This window comes from Lagenorhynchus albirostris, chromosome 8 (genome assembly GCF_949774975.1).
Source record: "Lagenorhynchus albirostris chromosome 8, mLagAlb1.1, whole genome shotgun sequence".
Classification (NCBI taxonomy): Eukaryota; Metazoa; Chordata; class Mammalia; order Artiodactyla; family Delphinidae; genus Lagenorhynchus; species Lagenorhynchus albirostris.
In genome coordinates, this window is record NC_083102.1 from 92,445,612 (window position 1) to 92,466,837 (window position 21,226).

General features: G+C 45.1%; 1 protein-coding gene across 2 annotated transcripts in view; it reads left to right on the forward strand.

The window, feature by feature from the left end:
• Positions 1-21,226, forward strand: part of POU6F2 (POU class 6 homeobox 2) — a 451,657-nt gene that overhangs the window by 415,335 nt on the left and 15,096 nt on the right. For both annotated transcript variants that reach the window (XM_060157347.1, XM_060157348.1), the window contains one exon: positions 12,989-13,195. In XM_060157347.1, coding sequence (XP_060013330.1) covers positions 12,989-13,195 — 207 coding nt within the window. The remainder of the gene's footprint in view (positions 1-12,988; positions 13,196-21,226) is intronic.

Here is a 21,226-nt window from a genome sequence, read left to right on the forward strand (position 1 = left end):
AGAATCCGCCTGCCAATGCAGGGGACACAGTTCGACCCCTGGTCCAGGAAGATCACACATGCCACGGAGCAACTAAGCCCGTGCGCCACAACTACTGAGCCCACGAGCCACAACTACTGAAGCCCACGTGCCTAGAGCCCATGCTCCTCAACAAGAGAAGCCACCGCAATGAGAAGCCCGCGCACCACAACGGAGAGTAGCCCCCGCTCGCTGCAACTAGAGAAAGCTCACGTGCAGCAATGAAGACCCAGCACAGCCAAAAATAAATAAAATAAAATAAATTAATTTTTTAAAAAAAGCTTTAGAAAAACCTTCCTGATGGTTGGGGTAAGAGTGCAGATTGGTCACCATGAAAATGAGGATGCAATTTTATGAGAAAGACTCATCAGCATAATTCTAATAAGTTATGGCCTTTGTCGTGACAAACGAGAAATTCAGTGGTCTCACCCTAAAGAACATTAAAAAACAACATTACTAAGAGGAAATTGAAAAAGTAATACATGGTAGAGTGATGGGGACAACTTTTTTTCTGATTGCAGGTAGATAAATATTGCATGCAAGTATCAAAATACATTTAATTTTGCCACAACACATATTCTCTTCACAAAAAGCCTATGAATCATCCTGGACTCGTGAGACTGGGTGGTGATAAACAGATGCCTCTTTAATGACACCTGGTGTGGCTTCATTCCCTCACCCCCCCTTTTCTTAGAGGCTTGTTGTTTATACTAATTTAAATTCAGCTTTACAGCCTGAATGCACTCACAGCACTAGGTGATGCTAAATGCATGCTGCACTTTCTTTTTGCTTTTTGCTTTTTCTTTTCCGGAGCAGAAAAAGGTTTATTGCTGGGCCAAGCAAGGAGAACAATGGCTTGTGCTCAAAAACCCCGAATTCCATGCAGCGCTTTCTTTTTTCTTTTTTTTGGCCACACCCTGTGGCATGTGGGATCTTAGTTCCCTGACCAGGGATTGAACCTGTGCCCCCTGCATTGGGAACACAGAGTCTTAACTTCACCACCTCCCACTGCTCCAAAGAATTGGGGATAGTGGAGATCACTGGTCCCTGATTTAGGTTTTTTGCTGTCATTGCTGTAGCTCTTTTTTCTCTCATTTGGGAAGAAATATATAATAAATAGTTCATAGGTCCAGGGCTTCATTTAGGAACGTTTTACTAAAGCTTCTAAGGACCAAAGCTGAGTCAAACTAAAAAGTGTGCTCCCAAGCAATAAATAAATTTAATCTGATTTAGTCACTTAATCTGGCATCAACAGGCAAAAGCAGAAATACTTCCCCACATTCTAGGTATTTTTTTGCTGGCATCAAAACTTAAAGTCTTAGGCAAAGCCTTGTAAAGGCTTATAATGTTTGTCTCTCTGCAAAATGATGGCTTCACCACAGTTGTGATTCTCTCTTGCAGGGAAAAAAAAAATGTTTTAGCAATTCCACAGTGTTGGCAGCTGCAAAGAAAATGAAAAAGAACTCAGTTTAATTTGTAGTCATTGGGGAATAGAGAAGAGGGATGATGAAAAGAAATGTTTCCAGTTCATCCTTAAGAATTTGTTTTCTGACACATGGAACATCCTACTGGACAAACATAATGAATATTATAACGACAATGTAAAATCTCTGAATAGATTTGGAAATTGAAGCATTAGATCATATTTATAAGCACTTTCATTTCTTCCCATTGAAAATAACAAGTTGAAACCAAAGCCATGATGGCTTGAAGGCATTTGCTTTTGTGTGAGATGTCACAATTGTTCCTGTTATAAATAATTACAGACTGAAATATACATTTGTTTTTATTCCAATTAGGACTCAAGAGATAGGAAAATCATAATATAGTCACAGATAAAGTGGGGGACTTTGAGAGCATGGTGGAACCCTGCAGTGAATTCACGTGGATCCTTGTGGCAGAATCAAGATGGCAGAGGTTGGCTGTGATGTGGTGCTGAGGAGGAACATTGTCCTGTGAAAACTGAAGGGCATTCCCCACTGTGTGCCTGTCATTCCTACTCTGCCGTGGGAAGCGGGCAGTTTCAATTGTGTTCTTGGGGACCAGATGTCCCGAGGGATTTTCTTCCCCCCTACCGCCCTCCACTATAAATAACCCAGCCCTTATTAGGCCTTTTAGCTGTCTTCTTTTTCTTTTTTTTAAATTTTTTTATTTATTTATTTTTGGCTGTGTTGGGTCTTCGTTTCTGTGCGAGGGCTTTCTCTAGTTGCGGCGAGTGGGGGCCACTCTTCATCAGGGTGCGCGGGCCTCTCACTGTCGCGGCCTCTCGTTGTGGAATATGGGCTCCAGACGCGCAGGCTCAGTAGTTGTGGCTCATGGGCCTAGTTGCTCCCCAGTCTTCTACAGTGGGAATGAGAGCAGCGTGGTGTGGCCCAGTGCTGAGCACTGGGATTTGCTGAGTGAGTGGTGGGTGAGTGAGCATGTAAGTGATCAATTTGTACATGAGTAAATGCACAAATAAAACAACACGCCTAATTTTAAACCATTCAGAATAAAGCAGATAGGTTTAGACAATTGCCTACCTTTTCCAGACAAAGTTGGAGGTGGGTTTTTTTCCCTGTTTTGCTAGAAAATTGCATCGAAAATTCTGCCAATATGTCTGTATTATCCATTCACACAGGCATACTTTTAATATGCAAAGTATTAATATTTGTATAAACAACCAAACTCACATACTCCAAGCCTTTGGGTATATGCTAACCACATGCAATACATTTCCAAGGAGAAGACAGGCATAGAAGAAAGTGGCAAGCTCTCTGTCCATTTCCAAAAAGATCTCTCCAAATTCCACTTCCTTTGCCCAAGGAGAATTGCGTTTGCGGTGAGAGTCTTGCTTACTTGAGTTTTGCTGGGAGAACCTCTTTGCATCATTGAGTATTTCTTTCCAATCACAGATGAAGCCAGTCAACCTTTGGTTCCAACATCATGCCCAGTGAAACCTTGAGCTAACGTTTAGCTAAATTTAGTCTCCCCTCTTCTGTCTTCCTCATCCCACCTTCTAGCTGCATAAAAAGTTAGCAGAGCAGTAAAGGAAAAACAATGCCATAGAGAAATCAAGAACCCTAAATAATCCAAAGCTTGCCAATATGCTGTTCAGTGTAGTAAATACATAACTCAGATATAATTTTAAAATTTGTGTTGATGGTGGGTCCCTATACTGTGTTTAAGAAAAGGATTCATTTCCTGGGCACCGATCCCCGTCCACCAGCAACTCCAGGAATAAGCCATGCAGGCAGTTACGATGCCTCCTCACTTCTTTCTCATTTCCATGTAATATCAACTTGTATAAATTTAACTTAATCTTTTGATTATACTCTGGATCAAAGCTTTTGTTAACACTTGAGTGGGAACCCAAACAAAAGAGAAATTAGAAAATCTCACACATACAGTAAAATATTTAAGAACAGATATGATGCATCTTAAAATTTTTAATTAAAACAAACAAAACAAATGAAAAGCACTCCCCTCTAGAGTGTTGAGTTTGCCAGATTCAGTTGTAGTATTGTTGTAGTAGGAACTGTCCACTCTTCAGAACAGGGCTACAGCTGCTAACTTCATTTTGTCAAAGGACTCGAGAAAGATTCAGGTCCAGTAAGAATGATCATTGTATCGTTGAGTTGACCCTTGCCTGGGAGGCCTGTCAGTTCCCTGAGATGTGGAGTTCCTTCCACGATGTTTACTGCTAATGGGCTGCATAACTAGGGTTCATCCTGTGCTCCATAAGCAAATTGTTCCTGTAAAACACCTTTGGAATTGACATTATTCGTCCCATCTTACATCACTGAGATCTACTAGAATCCTTTCACCCCTGCCTCGTCATTTGTAAGTGGAAAACAAAGGCACACACATTAGATTTTTTTCTTTCTCAACAATTAAACAAAGGACTGTTTTCGCAGTGTGTTTGGGAATTTGGGGTGAGTCTTGGGTTTCATTAAAGATGAGAGAGGAAATGGAGACCCATAAAAGCACATCATTACTATACCTTGGAAATACTGCTGATTACTAATGAGGATAATCTTGCTAACATAGCTGTCAAATGACCATGTTGAAGTGGTCCTGACCCTCTGACCTACCTTCTCCTAGGTATCGTTCACTATTTTCTCCTTCGGCGTGCACCGGCTTTCCCTGTTAGATTTGTCAGGTGTTCAAAAGCTTCAGAAGAACTTCAGCGACTAAGGCGTTTCAATAGTATCCATTTTTAAGTCTGGAAACGTCAACAATCAGTGCTATAAATAGCAGCAGCTCCTACTTCTCAGAAATAAGCCAAATTCATAGTTTATGGGAAAATGTATATTCTGCTCACAGTTTTGAATTCTCCACCTCTGGTAGCTTGTTAAATTCTCTCCTCTTTCCTCTGTGTCCTCCTCTTGCTTCCGTTTCTCCTCTATTTTTCAAGCATCCTTAGCTAACAAAGTCGTGACACTGTGATGCACAAGATCTCCGTTTTCAGTGTTATTGATTGACCTTAATAATTAAGGTCAAGATGGTCCCCATTTGTACCTGCTTTTAAAATCAACAGATAGCAGTGGCTTAGAAAATACTCGCTGATATTCATGAATGAGGTCACGTTTAATTTAACCAAGTTACTTAAATATAGGCCCAAAATGTTTAAATTTAAAAATGAAAAGGTCACATTTGACTTCCCTTGCACATGCAATGGTGAGTTAGCCCAGAGGAGTGGGAGGCTGGGAGACATAAGTTTAAATTCCTTTATGCAGTAATTTATGATTATCAACCCCCTTCCCATATAAGTGGGGAAAGAGGGCAGAACTGTTACTTGGGGGACCTCAGCAGAGGCTTCCACTGTCCCTTTCAACCTTCCTGGTGGCCATAGGCCCTCCCCTCCTCCTGGATGAGAGCGGGGGATCTTGCCCCATGACTGCTTTTCAAGGAATACAGTCTCCTGTGGTCACTTTAAATTGCAAATAAGATGTCCAGTCCCCTGACAAAAATCAAAACTTGGAAACTAACAAATTTCGCCACCACCAGCGGCGCCAACTGGGCCTCCTTCCTGCTATTGCCACCGTGGAAAAGGGTAACCCAGTCCCTCTTTCTTCCCCTATTGGAATGTCTCTCCTTTCCTCAGCCTGCAGACTCTGTTTCTGACAGGTCAGGTTGAGGTGGGGAGAGGACAGATGGGGGGAGTAAGAATGGCCCCATTTTGCTGAGCACAATGGCTTCTGCTCTCTGGGCCGACAGGTGGCTCAAGCCAACTCTCGGGGGCACGCTCATGAGGTCTTCCCAGGCCCCGCTGGGACCTTCCAAGGGCACATCTCCCAGCTGCCCACTCCCCTCTCAGAGCTTGGTTTTCTCCAAGTCCACTCCTCAGGGCTGTCTCCGTGATGCTGTCCCAGTGCCCATGGCTCAGGGGGTCCTCTGGGACAAGGATTTTAAACGGCTCCTACCCATGACAGTGAGTCCAGGGAAACACATGCATCTCACTTATCATTGGGAGCACTTCAGTGCACTGAAGCTCCGTTTCCTCTCTCTCTCTTCTTCTCCTTCTTCCTCTCCCTGCCTTTTTCTCTCCTCCCCTGTCAGCTCTTAAAGCCACTGCTTCTCACCTCTAGATTCTTCGGGTGTGTATACCCCAAACTGAGGAGACAGTACTTATTCAAGCGCTTTTATTAATGTTGAGGAGAGGAGAAAGCATCCCATGCCCCATCCCTGAGAGGGAGGAAGACGCGCAGAATTTCAAAAGTTCTCTTTATCTACCCTCGCCATGAGTGCCTGAGTTCTGGGATTATCTGACTGCTTTTCAGAAATGTCTTCTGTAAAAGCATGAAGATCTAGTCCCTCCTTGGGAGCGAAGCACCTATTGAATCTTGATGCCTCCACCAAAATTCCCAACTTTGCATTCTGTGACAAGACAAGAAAGATTCCACTGGTAGAGTCTTTTCATAGTGAAATTATAACATCCAGAAAAATTCAAAAAAGCTTTTTTTCAACTTAGTGCAAAAGCCCAGGAATTACCGCAAAAGCATGTAAGAAAAATGAAGGTATGAACAAACATTTATGGAATACCTCTTTGATTGTTAGAGCACCGTGTTGGGTGCTTTGCATATGTTAACTTAATTAGTCAGCACAATAACCTTATAAAGTGTACATTATTATTTCCATTTTATTGATGAGCAGACTGAGGTTCTAAGAGGTGAAATAATTCACCAACAGTTTCCCACTAGTTAGTGGCAAAGCCTAGACTTGAACCCAACCAGTGGGGAGATTTTTTCCTCTCTCTCTCTGTGTATTTCTCTCTTAAACATTATTAAGAAAAACTACCTTTAATGGCTTTTAAGAAGCTTTTAGGGGAGAGGATTTTTTACTGTTGTTATTGCTGTTTTTACTACATCAGTTTTCATGCAGATTATCCTTCTCGTAATGTGAGTCAGTGACATTTTAAAGATCATGACACCTCCAATTCTTTTCTCTTGTCTGTGAGTGTGTTTCTAAAGTTGAAGCCAAACAGTAGAGGGATCTTAATTCTAACTGACAGTGAGAAACATTGAGCAGGTGGTTATTCTCAGAGGTGGAATACTTATCTATACCCATAAAATAAGCATTAAAGCATACGCTGTAAAAAGCTCTTTCTCACAGTTACTCATTAAGAAATTGTGAGTCATCCATTTCTTGCCAGTAGGTCTAAGATAATTTGTCTCATGTCCTGGCCTTTAGTTATGCCACATTCAGACACACCACCATTTCCTATGCCCATACCCTTGCCAGATATTATTAATCAATCAAGGCACTGTTTCTTCCTGAACCTGGAACCTCCAGAGCTCCAGGAAGCCATGGCCAATTGATTGGTGTTGCCTGCAAGATTAAATCTGTTTGTCCTTTGTTGAGTGTCTTCCTCTAATTCACCTCTTTCATCTGCTTATCCTCATGCCTTTACTATCTCTGGTTCAGGTTCTCCAATAGAAACCCTCTAAATATTCACACTTCCATCTTGGACGCAGCTATGTGCAAGAAGGCACTAGATTGCATGTCACAAAAATAAATTTTGTTTGGGAAATGGTTGCATTCTCCTACTCTTCCTGGATCAACATCCTAATCAGAGCTGCCAACATAACTCTAAGTGAGTTTAACCTTAAACCTGGGAGCCCATGAGACTGAAATGAACGTATTATATAAAGGAGACAAAAATCCTCCCTTGGAGGAAGAGAGAACAGTGACTGTGACCAGACCAGAAAGCGAGGGGAAGGAGACTGGCGATGGCTCACTGCCAGCTCCTTGGCTCTCAGATGCTAGAAGCTCTGTGTTCGAGAATGGACACAGTAATGCCCCGTGTGAACAAAAGCCTCTTGACCAGAAACTGTTGAGGTTACACAAATATTGGGCAAAGAATCGCCTCTGCTGATGGACTGAAAGCCCTGCAAAGTCACCGATTTCCAGCATTGACAGGTTTCATCTTAAAGATATGTGCAACAGAATTACTTGTCACATTGACATCTGTAATCACATTCTCCGTGGCAGAGTTTAACAGCATGTCATAGACTATTATGACATGTGGTGCATCAGACAGCTTGTCTGGTTGCCCTGGGCTTCTGTGATACCACCCTCAAATGCTGCTGATGACACCTACATGCCAGCAGTGAATAAATTCAGCACCCGTTCACCTCCATCAGTCATAATTCGTCCCTACTGAATACCTCAACTAGACTGAGGTCCACACGGGCATCGTAATGATCACATGGTAACCCAAGGCGTCACGTGGCTCTGAATCGCTGGGGGTTGCCACAATCACAAGGTAGTCTTTATGGTGGGTTAAATTATAACTACTCCTGAATAACGATAGCACACTGAAACATAACATAAGCCACCTTCATTCTTATGGAAATAGGGAGACGTGCTAAGGAACACTAGTAATCATTTTAGTGATTGTTTTTAGTTGCTCTTACAACACGGACTTTATTCTCCATTGCAGTTTATGCTCTTAACTCCTATAAGCAAAGAGACAAGTGAACATGAACTGCAACAACCAAATAAGTCCCCTGTCAGAGAGGCTGGAACTCTTTTAGGTCACAGATTATCATTACAATACCATCTTCCTGGTTAAAGCGTTCATCAGAGATGAATCATTACCCTCGGAGTCAGGGCAAAGACAGAGGGGATCATTGCAAACGATGCCTGTGCTATTTGCTGTGGGATTGATGGGGCAGTAACTTGACTTAAAATTTTCTAATGTTGCAACCTAGGCATAAAATAGGCCATGCTTTTTGAACTGAAGTGGAAGGCGACGAATCAAGCAACCCCTGTATGAAGGATTCATTGAAGCCTTTTGCTTCACACTTGGATGACTACAGTAGCATCCTAGCGACTGATCTCCTGGTCTGTAGTCTCTCGACACTCTAGTCCATTCTCGCCACATGGTCACATTCCCAGCTGAAACAGCTCCATTTCAGTACCCTTCCCCACGGCCCCCCTCAAAAACCATTCATCGGAATCTCTTGCCGGGAGGGAATTTGACCCTTCCAGGCCGACCTTCACTTGCCCAATGTCTGAACCCTCTTTTGCCTGCAAACTAGTTAACTGGCCACCGCCATGTTTCTCACCTCTTGTTTGGAATGGATTCTCTGTCTTGCCAAATCCTCACCTAACCTCCAAGACCCATGTTCTGCCCCCATCTCTTCTATGAAGTCTTCCAAGCCATCCATCTTCATCCTTCTTCCTCTGAAATCACTCATTCGGTCCCAGTATTTTTCTGAGCACTGACCACATGAGTAGAGAGATTTTTATCAGCTAGTCCTTGCCACGCGTTTGGTGTATATCATTTCTCCGTAGGATTGTTAGAATCTTTGCATGTGACGTGCCTGCCTCATCGCCCCCTCCCCTGCCCCAGTTGGATCTTCCTGGTGCTTTACATAGAGAAGGGTCTGCAGGTACCAGACTGCTCTGCCAGAGTCCTCAGCATCTCAGGAGAGCTGGAATTTGTCTTGCGTGTCCAGTGCCTGCATCCGGAGTCCCAGCGTAGTGGCCTTGTTTGCTCAGTGACATGCCCTTCCATCAGGACGTCTCCTTGCAGTAAACCCCTAGCTCTGGGAACCAGAAAATCAAACTCCAAAAGCTAGTCCCAGAACTACAAGTGTTTTAAAAGCGGCCTCTTTCTATCTTTGCCCTCAAATCGCCTTTTCAAACCTCAGTTTTGATTTCCTGATTTAGTCGCAATGTGTAGATGCAAATATTTCCCTTGAATAGCGAAAGGCCTTTCATTTAAAATCTGAGTTTCCCAGGTCAAAGAGCCTCCCGCCTTGCTGCCTGGATTCCTCTCATTTCCTTGTTGGAAGTCAGAGTCCGAGGAGGAGTTTCCGTGCGACCTATGGAAGCGCTGAAAGGAATCGGAGCCGCCTAAGCAAAATTGGCACATCTGACAAGTTTTCAACAACACAGTGTGTGACCGTCTCCACACTTGGATACATGGGAGCAAATGAAAATGGGCGAGTTGTAAGGCATTGGGGAATATTAGAAAATTCCCCACAGAGCACTGCCACGTGTTTGACGTGCTGAGATGATGATCCCAACTCCCCTGAGAGAGGAACAAAAATGAAAAATGCTCAACATCACGGAAGCCTTCCTGACTTTAGAATCACCCTTCCTGCCCTGCCGCCTCGCAGGCACAACCTTCCTATGAAAGTGTTCCCTCCGTCAGGCCGTTGCAGGTCCCTCTGGCTCTGACACTAGCACTGTCCTGCCCTCTGTAAGTGATTCTAGGGCCCAGGAAAGAAGAGAGGAACGAAGGGAGGGGACACAAAAAGTGGCGCCATGTTTTAATGTCACCGTGCAGTATTGGCAAGTGAGGCTGCACCTGGGGAAGAGGCTGGTGAGATGTTCGCCTTTGCCTTTCTTCTTCTCTCCACCCAGAACGCAGGCAGAGCCTCTCATTACCGCCAGGTGAGCACCGACTCGTGTCAATCTTCTCGGGAGCAGGAAGCCTCGCCTGCATCACAGTGTGTTCTGTAGCTGTCAGGCGCCTTGCGTCCCTCTGAAGCCTTCTCCCAGGCTAAACACGCTGACATCCTGCCTAAAATAGAACCCGCAACCCTGCCACCTAAATGAATCCAGCTTCCTTCCGTAGGCTTTCAACTGGGCCCAATCAGGTGGAGCAGGGCTTCCCAGGCCCAAGATACGAGGAAGCCAGAGGCGATGGGTCAGCCTCTGAGCTTTCACAGTGCACTGGGGGCAAGGGGGGTTGTACCTTTCATGGTGCAAGTGAGGAACGCGGAAGTAGCCAGCGTCAGAGTAGGACAAGGAGGCTGCTCCCCAGGCCTCCCTGCCATTGCCTGTGGGGTCACAGGAACAGCCTTTGCATCCTGGGATGCCTAATGCAAGACCAGTCATCAATAAAGTACTTAGGTGCCCTGATCTATTGACGTGGATGCCTCCTGTCCTTGCGGCACGGATGGGACACGCTCGTGGCCAGTGCTGCTGGGGGGACAGCGCAGGCTTGCTCAGTGAGGCTGCGGAGCTGCAGACTCCCTGCGGGACCGCTGAGCACTCTCACCTAATTACTTGACCTCTATCGGCAGCCATTGACAGCTGCCGTGGAGACTAGATATTCGCACAGCTCCTTCATTAGCGCCTTCCCACAGGGGCTTTTGTGGTAGAAACATGGCCTGCCAAGTGAGGAGGGGGGCGTCTCTCCATCCTGATCTTTGGCACTGAATCCTGTGGCCTCGCAGGTTCTCTGCAGCGCCAGTTGTATCTGGAATCCAAGGGACAGCTGAGTCTGGAAACCATGCCTTCCAAAGACAGTTATTGAGAAGCTGCGTTCAAAGCCCTGCTTGGGGTACTGTGGGCATAGAAAACGGTATCGTTTATAAACTTAGTCTACAATTTCCCATCTGGTGGGAAATTGCGAACAGGATGCAGGGCCTTTCCGAAGAGCAGGTGCCCTCCCGTGTCCTCCCTGTGGTAGGAGCCAGGTGACATTTAGAAAGTGAGCACATGGGGGGCCAGACCTGGACTCCAGCTCTGCCACTTGCAAACTCCTCCCTGACCCTCCACTGTCTTATCAAGTAACAAGGGGCAGGACTAGGGCCCACAGGACTGAGCTGTTGTGAGAATGTGGAATGAATGGAAACCGTAGCCACGAAAGCACTTCCTAAGGCGGTATTATTAATGTGTCGCGGTGGCCCCTAGGCCAAGTCACCACAGTTCACATCTGGGAAGCGGCCCTGGAAGACGACCAGCAGAGCAGAGCTGCGTAACCACCCTGTGGTACCTGGAGGGAAAGCGTGCAACCCAAGCTCCACAGCTTTCCCCAGGAGAGTCCATGACATTGGGAAACAGAGATCACATTTTCTTTATTTACAGATCAGATTTTTGTTTTTCTCCCTAACCCAAAGCAAGCTTACAGATTAGATTTGTCCGTGTCGGTGGACAGGGACAAACGTGGTCCACAAATGTGTTCAGTGTTTCCAGATCTTATAAATGCCTCAGCTCATGCTCCCTTTCTCCGTAACATGGTGCTCGGATCCAGCCAGGCCTCTCCGCACCATCCCTTCACGGAAGACAGAGGCTATCAGATGCAAAGGACAGCCTTCCCCTACCTGCCACAGAAGCCTTGGCCTGCTAACCTTTAGGGCCACTTTAAAACACATCATTTAAAATGCACTTTTAGGACTTCCCTGGTGGTGCAGCAGTTAAGAATCCGCCTGCCAATTCAGGGGACACGGGTTCGATCCCTGGTCCGGGAAGATCCCATATACCACAGAGCAGCTAAGCCTGTGTGCCACAACTACTGAGCCTGTGCTCTAGAGCCCACGAGCCACAACTACTGAGCCCGCACGCCACAACTACTGAAGACCATGCACCTAGGGCCCATGCTCTGCGACAAGAGAAACCATTGCAATGGGAAGCCCACACACCACAACAAAGAGTAGCCCCCGCTTGCCGCAACTAGAGAAAGCCTGCATGCAGCAATGAAGACCCAACGCAGCCAAACATTAATTAATTAATTAATGTAATTAAATCTATTTTAAAAACTAAATGAAAAATAAAATGCACTTTTAAAACATTTTCAGCCCTCGGTAGTCATTTCACCTCTATTTTGAGTTTCAAATATTCGTTTATGACCCCAGTTCTCTCCAGCCTTCAGAAAGCTTAGGCTCCTTGACAATGCTGTAGAGGAGGTGGCAGCGCTGGGAATGGACTCCTGTGTCCCTGACTCCAGGACCCAGGCTCCCAACCACTGTGAACACCAGGGTGCTGCTGGGGCACCGTCGTCCTGCTGGGGTGTCAGGGAGCTGGCCCCCGACCTTGAGAGAGTTACAGAATGTCGGGGAAGGCAAGGAGCGATGGAAACTGCAGGGGAGACCCGAGCAAAGGAGAGGATGGAAGGGAGCACACTGTGTGTGAGGGGCCCTGTGGGGAAGGGGTGCGGCTCCCCAGCCAGACGAGGGCCTGCAGTGCGTGAGGAGTCTATCCTTTGCTTCGGAGACAGAGCAGGTATCTGTGCCACCCTGGCAGAGTTCACATGCTTCTGCCCTCACTGATGCTTGATTTTATTTTTTTTTTAATTTTTATTTTATATTGGAGTAAAGTTGATTTGCAGTGTTGTGCTAGATTCAAGTGTACAGCAAAGTGACTCATACACATATACATGTATCTGTTCTTTTTCAGATTCTTTTCCCAGATAGGTTATTACACAGTGTTGAGTAGAGTTCCCTGTGGTGTACAGTAGGTTCTTGTCGATTATTTTATATATAGTAGTGTGTATCTGTTCACCCGTGATTTTATTTTTATATAAGATATTTTCCCCTTCCCTCCACGCACTCGGTCCATGTGTGTTTCTCCTTCAGATGCTCATATCCTCTGCCGCTTTCTTCCACACCCGCATCTCCGGATCTGTTCAAGGATTATGAACCGGCTCTCAGGGAGCCTCTGATAGAGGCCAGGGCATGAGTGGTCTTCAGGTGCACGTGCATACCCTGAACAGAGCCCGGAACCTCACCTGTGCGCCTGTCTCTTGCAGATTATTGGGACCATTCCTCTGATGCCGAACCCGGGGCCGTCAAGCCAAGCAGCGAGCGGCGCTCAGGGCCTTCAGGTGCAGCCGATCACCCCCCAGCTCCTGACCAACGCCCAGGGCCAGATCATCGCCACGGTCATCGGGAACCAGATCCTGCCAGTGATCAACACCCAGGGCATCACGCTCTCCCCCATCAAGCCCGGTCAGCAGGTAAAGGCTCCATGTCCAGGCGGCTGTGGCTACCTGCACACCTCTCCTGACCGCCCTTCTTCTGTTTCTTTTCAATGAAAAGTCATTTTTAAATTAGAAGATATTTAATCCCACTAATCCTAACATATCAATACTTACAAAAAGGCAAGTAGCTTTATTCTTCATTATTAGTGAATATGGGTGATAACTATTAAATAGCTGCTAATCTACATGTATGAATATGTTCAATTATAACAGAGACAATGGCCTAAAATTCAATAGATATGTGTTCTTATTTATCTCTGCTTAGCTGGTACTTAACTTTCAATTTTCAAAGTGGTCAAGAAGAAACCAAGACCACTTATGTCTTAACTGTAAAGGGAAAAAAAAAAAAGTATTAAACACCAAGCGATCCCAACCTGATGCTTCTGAGAATGCTGCCTACACATTAGGGAGTGGGGGCTTCCCTGGTGGCACAGTGGTTAAAAATCTGCCTGCCCATGCAGGGGACATGGGTTCGATCCCTGGTCCAGGAGGATCCCACATGTCGCGGAGCAACTAAGCCTGTGCGCCACAACTACTGAGCCTGTGCTCTAGAGCCCACAGGCCACAACTGCTGAGCCCACGTGCCACAGCTATGGAAGCCTAGAGCCCGTGCTCCGGAACAAGAGAAGCCACTGCAATGAGAAGCCCGCGCACCACAATGAAGACTAGCCCCCGCTCACTGCAACTAGAGAAAGCCCACGTGCAGCGGTGAAGGCCCAACACAGCCAAAAATTAATTAATTAATTAATTTTAAAAAAGTAATTATCTTTAAAAAAATATTAGGGAAAGAAAAATAGGAAGTTCCAACTGGTAGAATTTCATTAAAACCATGACAATCCAGTTCATTTTTTCCATTCAAATATCAATCAAGCACTTTCCTGTATGTTATACTAGAGGCTGGGTACACAGCTCTGAATAAGAGAGACATGGTCCCTGACCTCATGGAACTTCTGATTAATCCAACAAACCTTTTTTGATAACCCACTCTACAGCAGACCCCTGCTTAATAAGAAACAGGGGTAAAAGAGTGACGCTTTCTGGTCTTAAAGGAGCTTGTAGAGGACACAGGTACATGAGCACAGTCCCTCTGTGCAATAAAACAATGTCCTGGGACCTCCCTGTGCTTCCACTGCAGGGGGCCCGGGTTCGACACTGCAGGGGCCCCGGTAAGGGGATTAAGATCCCATAAGCCATGCAGCATGGCCATAAATAAGTAAATAAATAAATAAATAAACAAGCAAATAAATAAATAAACCAGAATGTGCTGTAACAGGACAGATGTGCACAAAGTTTAGTATCATCACAGAGATGGGAGTGACCAACTTTGTCTAGCGAGTTTTGAGTCCTCACAGAGAAAATGGTTTGGAACTGAGTCTTGATGGTTGAGTAGGAGTCAACCAGGTAAATGATGGGTCAACAACATTCCAGGCAGTGGAACCAGCAGGCACAGAAGCAGGGAAACGTGAAGGAGGACGGAGTGCTGAGAAACAGAAGGAAGGTTCCTGTGATTGGAATGTAGAGGAAGTCTGAGGACAGGCGTGGAAGGGGCTTCATATTCAAACTGAAAAGGATGGGCTTTGTCCCTGTGTGGTTTGAACACATTACACATCATCTTTGTGCCTTGGTTTTCTCATCTGTAAAATGGGGAAATGCCAGCACCTACCTCACACAGCAGTTGGGAGGCCTCTCTTACTCCTCCTGCTGGTTCTCGCTCTGAATCTAAACCACTGCCTGGGGAGCCAAGGTCCCTACCACCCTCTTCTTCCTCAGCTTCCTCTCAGGCAGTGGGACGACAGTCCCTGACGAATGTATCGTGAGGACTTCCACCCTCACGCCTTGCCCCCGTCTCTCAGCTGTTTTCTTTCTTTTACTATTTACAAGATTCCATTGTATTCTCTACCTTCTAAATAGTTCCCCCAAGGGACTTCCCTGGCGGTCCAGTGGTTAAGACTCCGCGCTCCCAATGCAGGGGGTGCAGGTTCGATCCCCGGTTGGGGAACTAAGATCCCGCATGTCACGTGGTCAATAAATAAATAAATAAATAGTTCCCCCAAATAAGGCAAGATTCTCCATGTTTCACTGGCTTTTTAATCCCTAGTTCCGTCTGTTTAAACTTATGTTCAAAATTATCTCTGGGGGCGGAAATGAGAAGATCAACCTTTTTTCATACAATCTGCTAAGAACTGTTTTCTGTCAGCAAAGCCAAGTTGTAAATTGCCAAGAAGATGAGGATTATTTAGATATCCACAACATTTAATACAAAGTAGCTCTCACTCTCACCTTGAATTTCTAAGGAGGGTGTGTGGGTGATAGACCATCGCTGTTACATAAGATGACAGCTCTAGATTTGGGGTAGTACAGTTTCGATCCAGAAGGACCTAACCAAGAAACGGCAAGTAAGAGGTGGGTGTGGTGCTACTCCTCAAATCGTCGCCCACAATCAACATCATGAATCCATTTCCACAGTCTCTCCCGTGAGCACAGATGCACCTCAGAAGCTTCCTCACAGCACCTGTTGGCCCCTGGAACGAAACCTCATTACCATGGTGGGAACGTCTCATCCTCTGAAGGTCTAATCACCATCGTCCTTGTCACTGTAGAATCAGAGATCTAGCAACTGGGAAGAAACAGCCAGCCTCTAGGGGATGTGCCTTGCACCTCCAACTCGTGTCACTTACAACCAGCCTCCCAGAGAGCAAGACTCAACTTGCACGTGTAGAAGCGTGCATCTCTCATATATGTACGTGCTGAGAGGAAACGTGTGCACGGCTGAAAAGAGTGACATGCAGACCTTCCTGAATCCTCAAGTCGCGGCAGAGGCCCATGGGCCCGTCCCGTTGTTCAAGGCATGTGCCAGTGGTCTATCCAAGTACCAGAAAGATCAAGGGAACTGTTGAGGAAGCTGGTGAGAAACGTCAGGAAAATTGCAGCAATTAGATGAATGACTATTACTGTTTCTTGGCATCAGCTCTGATTGAAACACCTTGGAATGTGTAGTAAAGTTAACAAGTTGGGTGAATCGACAGGAAATGCTCAGGTCTCAGTCCCAGATATAAAAGTGGGGGTTCTGAGGAGAATGGATCATAAAATGCCCAGAGTCCAAAAGTAAAAAGCTCACAACTGGAGGTATAAGGATAGTGGTCTTCAATTTTTTTCTTTAAATATTACCCTTTACATTGAAGAAGTATAATATGGACAACCACTAAAAAATAAAGGATTTCTATAGTACAGTAGAGAAGTTTCTCAGTTTATTTTTTTCATGTGATTTATGACAAATGCTTGATCTCACAAGAGCATAGCTCCAACAGTAAAATATGTCATAAATTACAGGAGCAGAGAGTTCCCTGACTCATACTCAGAGGTCCAGTTTTATGGAGTGAAGTACAGAGCTCTTGGGCCGGACGACATGGGGTGATTTGTTTTAATTTAATAAAAGTAATTGCATCTTTAATTTTTACACCTGCCTGCCACTAATTAGAAGAGCCTGAATAAAATCTGAGTGAAGAGTCAACCAGTCTTGATGATGATTTATTCCAGTGATGAAAGACTGAGAACCTGCAATGTTATCATCTGAAATACAAACAGTATTTTTTTTTAATATATACCAGGATCTGATAGCCCTAGATATCACATCAGAGATCCTTGGTGAGCAATGCAAGACAATAAGAGTGAGAAAAGGACTAGATAAAAATGAGAGACAGAGAGAGAGAGGGGAGTATCTTTCTGTGCATGAAACAAATTACTTAATACAGAATAGTTGGCGGGAGCTCAACTATTCCCTCCATGGGACTCTGCAGCTTCAAAAGTCAGAGTCACCCAGGTGCCCGGGGTTTGCTCTTACTATCCTGTGACTGTGAATTAATGATTTCTTCATGAGCAGCACAGACATCATTTTGTGTATATTTATTCTTTCTCTGACTAAATCCCAACAAAAGTTAATGGGAGGGTTTTTTTTTAGTGTCATTAAGGAAATAGAGACATTTGAAAGGGAAAATGTTCTAATTTGTAAAATCAAAGCATTGAAAGTTTTCAAAAATTAAATACCGTAGCTGTAATGCGTGGAGACTACCACCCATGAAGGCACTCAATTGTTCTTCAAACTGTAATCTTGATGCCAATAGGAAGACAAAGCAAAGTGGTTTATTTCACTTAGCTCTCTAAAATGCCATATGATTCTCCAAATCCATCCATTTTTTTCAAGTAAAAAAAATGTACTCACTTCCCTGTTTTTCCCCAGCCCTTACCTGAATCAGTAGTCCCCAGTTTTATTTTTGGAGCCACCCAGAATGAGACACACACGAGGCATTTCCACCCACAAGGGATCTAAAATAGCGTAGGGGTTTCCTGGACGGATGAAACGTGTGTCAGTGACCCCAATACAAAACAGATCTTTGACCTTCCAGCCACATATATGGGCATCTCACCTCTATGGTCTCCCCTTATCCCCCCCCTGCTGAGCTCAGCTGACAGGGGGCAGGCTCCCTGCACACCCTGTGCCCCTGGCCTGGAATGCCTCTCCCACCTCCTGTGTCTGGGAAGCTCCTGTCACTGTCCCTCTGCCCAGGATCCCTCCTTTGTGAAGCTTGCCTGTGTCATTCCCTCACCTCTGACTTCCCCTTGCTCCGTTCACTGTCATCAACCTGTACTGTCACTATGAGTCTGTACCTGAAAGGAGGCTGAGACCAGACTGATTCAGCCTTGCTCAGGACCCCGCCCATGCTGGGTGCTCCGTCCGTCATGTTCAAATTTAATTGTTGCCAAACCATAGTGTTTCCTTGTCCGGGACGCCGGATCCCAGAGCCACGCTCCCAGGAGAGCGCAGCCCAGGCCCTGCTGTGGCTTTCCAATTCTGTGTCTTCTGCATTTTCCAGTATGTTCCAAATGAGCACCTGCCGGCAGCCTGGGGATACCTTCCACACAGCGCTGTCTTCTCTAGTTCTCTTTTCTCTCTGTCAGGCCCTTCCTCTGCACTAAGATCTGACTCCTGTCCCATCCCTGTCCCTGCTGAGCCCTGCTCGTGTGTCCCAAGCTTGCGTGATGACTGCCTTGGCCTTTGCTGCCTGTGTCTGGGCATCGGCCCCGAATGATGCTCAGGTTCTGATTCTCCTCACTTCCTCACATCCTCATGGTGGCTGGAGGAGTGACACTGTTCTCAGTTCTCTTTCCTGAGACCATTAGAGCTTCTGCCATACCTACTCCCCTGCAGGCAGGAGGGGCCTATGATGGAGCCTTACACCTGGGGCTCTGCTTCCTGCTTATAGCCTCAAGAGATGCTTCAGAGCCATGGAACTGAGCCAGAGGAAACCCAGTAGGTCTCCTAAACTCTGCCAGAAGGATAACTCCCTCCATACTTTTCTAAACTTCCTGCAGAGATAACTAAAATCTCCCTTGGGTATCATGTCTAGAAAATTTTTGATAACTGAAATCTCTAGATTTAAATGTCTAGAACATGATACCCAAGGGAGATGGTAGTTATCAAAATCTTTCAAAATTTTAGTCCTCAAAATTTTTCAAGTTAGATTGTCCTGAGGTCAGCCCTGAATCTTTCAGCAAATGTAACACCTGTGCAGTTGTCCTGTCCATGGTAGAATAAACTCCTCAATGACACTCAGGTATTCTTTATGCCCTCCTAATTAGTAAAGGTTCTTATTAAACTTGGGCTCGGGCTTCTCTTGTCTAGACATAGTAAGTCCACTTTCTTTACCTTTTATGTAGGAGAAGCTCCATCCAAAACCTTGGGTGGTCCCTCAACCAGCAACATTATCTTCACCTGGGAACTTGTTAGAAATGCAAATTCTTGAGGCCCACCCTGGACCTACTGCACCAGACACTGTGGGGATGGGACCCAGGGCTCTGTATTTTAACAGCCCTCCAGGTGATTCTGAAAGCCCTGAATCTTGAGAACCACTGATTTCATTTCTCTGCCAGCTATTATGAGGGACCCAGTACACAGAAAAATGCCAGCCACTGCAGAGAAGGAGGGAGAATCATGATGTCTTCCTGCACACTCTGGCTTCTTCTGCTAGAGCCCGCGGGGTTATACTCATTTTCTCCATAGCACCACAATGGGGCTTTAGCTGGGGGTTCGTTATGCCTCCCTGAGACATTTATAAAAGCCCAGGTCTCCTCCATTTTGCCTCTGCGTGTTTGGACAGTTTCTCCTCCCTCCCCCATCAAATGAATTTCTCTATATTTAATCCCATTTGAATTTTACTGTTTATGTGGACTGACTTTTCCGTCTCCTCTATCACATTCTGGTTCTGCATTTTATCCCATTTTCCACCCCCACTTGTTTTTATGTCAATCGTGTATTTAATTAGGAGATGCTTTATTCCAGAAGCTAAAGTATTATTAAGGATATAGTGTGTTACACATAGAAGATATATGAGGAGCAGTGGCACAGACGATCAAGAAGGACTTCAAAGTGTGCCTGTTAAACATCTCCAGCAGTGCCAACTAACACAAACAAACCATCGAAGGCAGCCTGTGAGAGGCAGCAGGAAGTATAAAGCTTTTCAGACTCAATCCTATGCCTCCCTGTTTCTCATTGACTGTGTGGGATGGACATCGTCCTCTCCTTCCTTCTCTGGATAAAGCAAAGCCCCAGGCTAACATGAACTGCCCCTTCACTTTCCTCTTTTGTGGACTCTCCGTGCTCTCAGCCAGTATTAATCTGCTAGAAATGCCATAACCATAAAATCTTGATTTTTGACAACTAAGAACCTTTCAGAATTTTTATTGGTTCTGAAGTGTCTGGTTGAACTCTGGAGGGTAAGCAGGACCCCAGTGTCCTAAAACATGCTTATTTTCTTCGGAAGAAATACATCTTTCCTAGATTCTTAGATATCTTAGATTCATCTCTCTAACTATGTAGACATAGAACAAACCCCTAAAAGATCTATTTTACTTTCTTCTAGAATTCCTTCTCCTGCGTAGCTTAATGCATAAGCCATAGCTTGCTTGAGTGACTCCTCAATGAGATTGCAGCCTAGTCATTTTACTGAGTTGTGTCTGAGGAAGAAAAATTTTAATTGATTATTGTCTTTTCCAGTTCCTTGATGGTACTTTGCCACACCCAGGGCCAGTTTTTATTGATGAAATGGTAAAACCGAAGACTGGCTCATTCAGTAACTCCAAACTGTACAAAGCTTTTGTCAAGTAACAATATTTAGAAGGACAACTCAATAGGTTAGAGGGGGTAGACTGACATGCAAATATCCATCACAATTTATTAAGCAAATTAAAAATAGTTAAATTAAAAAAAATAGTTAAATTAAAAAAAAATAGTTAAATTAAAAAAAATTCAGTGTGCATTCCTACAGAATAAAACTTACTGGATTCAGTTGTTGATTATGTGCTCAGCAGACTGGCTAATTACTTTAGGCAGATGCCTGATGCATATTAAATTGGGTTCCATGTCAATTACAACTGTCTTCAGTTCACAGTCTTTGCACAGTGGAGTAATAATAAGGCTGTTCACTTGAGATGTAACTGCAGACAATTCTGGAGCGGGACACCCTGGCATCCTGGAAAGAGCCCTGAACTGTGAGGCGGGAGCCTGGATCCTAATGTTCAGCAGACTCGTGGCCTAGGGACAACCATTTACTTCCTGTAATCACGCCGAGTGTCTCTGCCACATAGAGATACCACGTGAATGGGAGAAGCAAAAGCATCACCACGGGGAACCAGAGGGGAAATAGCTCCTGAAGCACATTTCCAAAGTAGCACTTGACTGACGGTTGTTTGAAAGTAAGATGTTAATTGATGGTTAAAAACACTTTAGGGAATTAGAAAGACTGACAATCCCAGGTGTTGGTGCCGATGTGGAGCAACTGGAATTCTCTTACGTTGCTGGTGAGACTGTCAAAGGCTACCACCACTTTGGACATCAGCTTGGTAGTTTCTTTAAAAGGTAAATAGGCATTTATGGTATGACCCAGTCATTTCCACAATTCCACTCCTAGGTATTTACATATAAGAAATGAAAACACAAGGTACACACAGAGA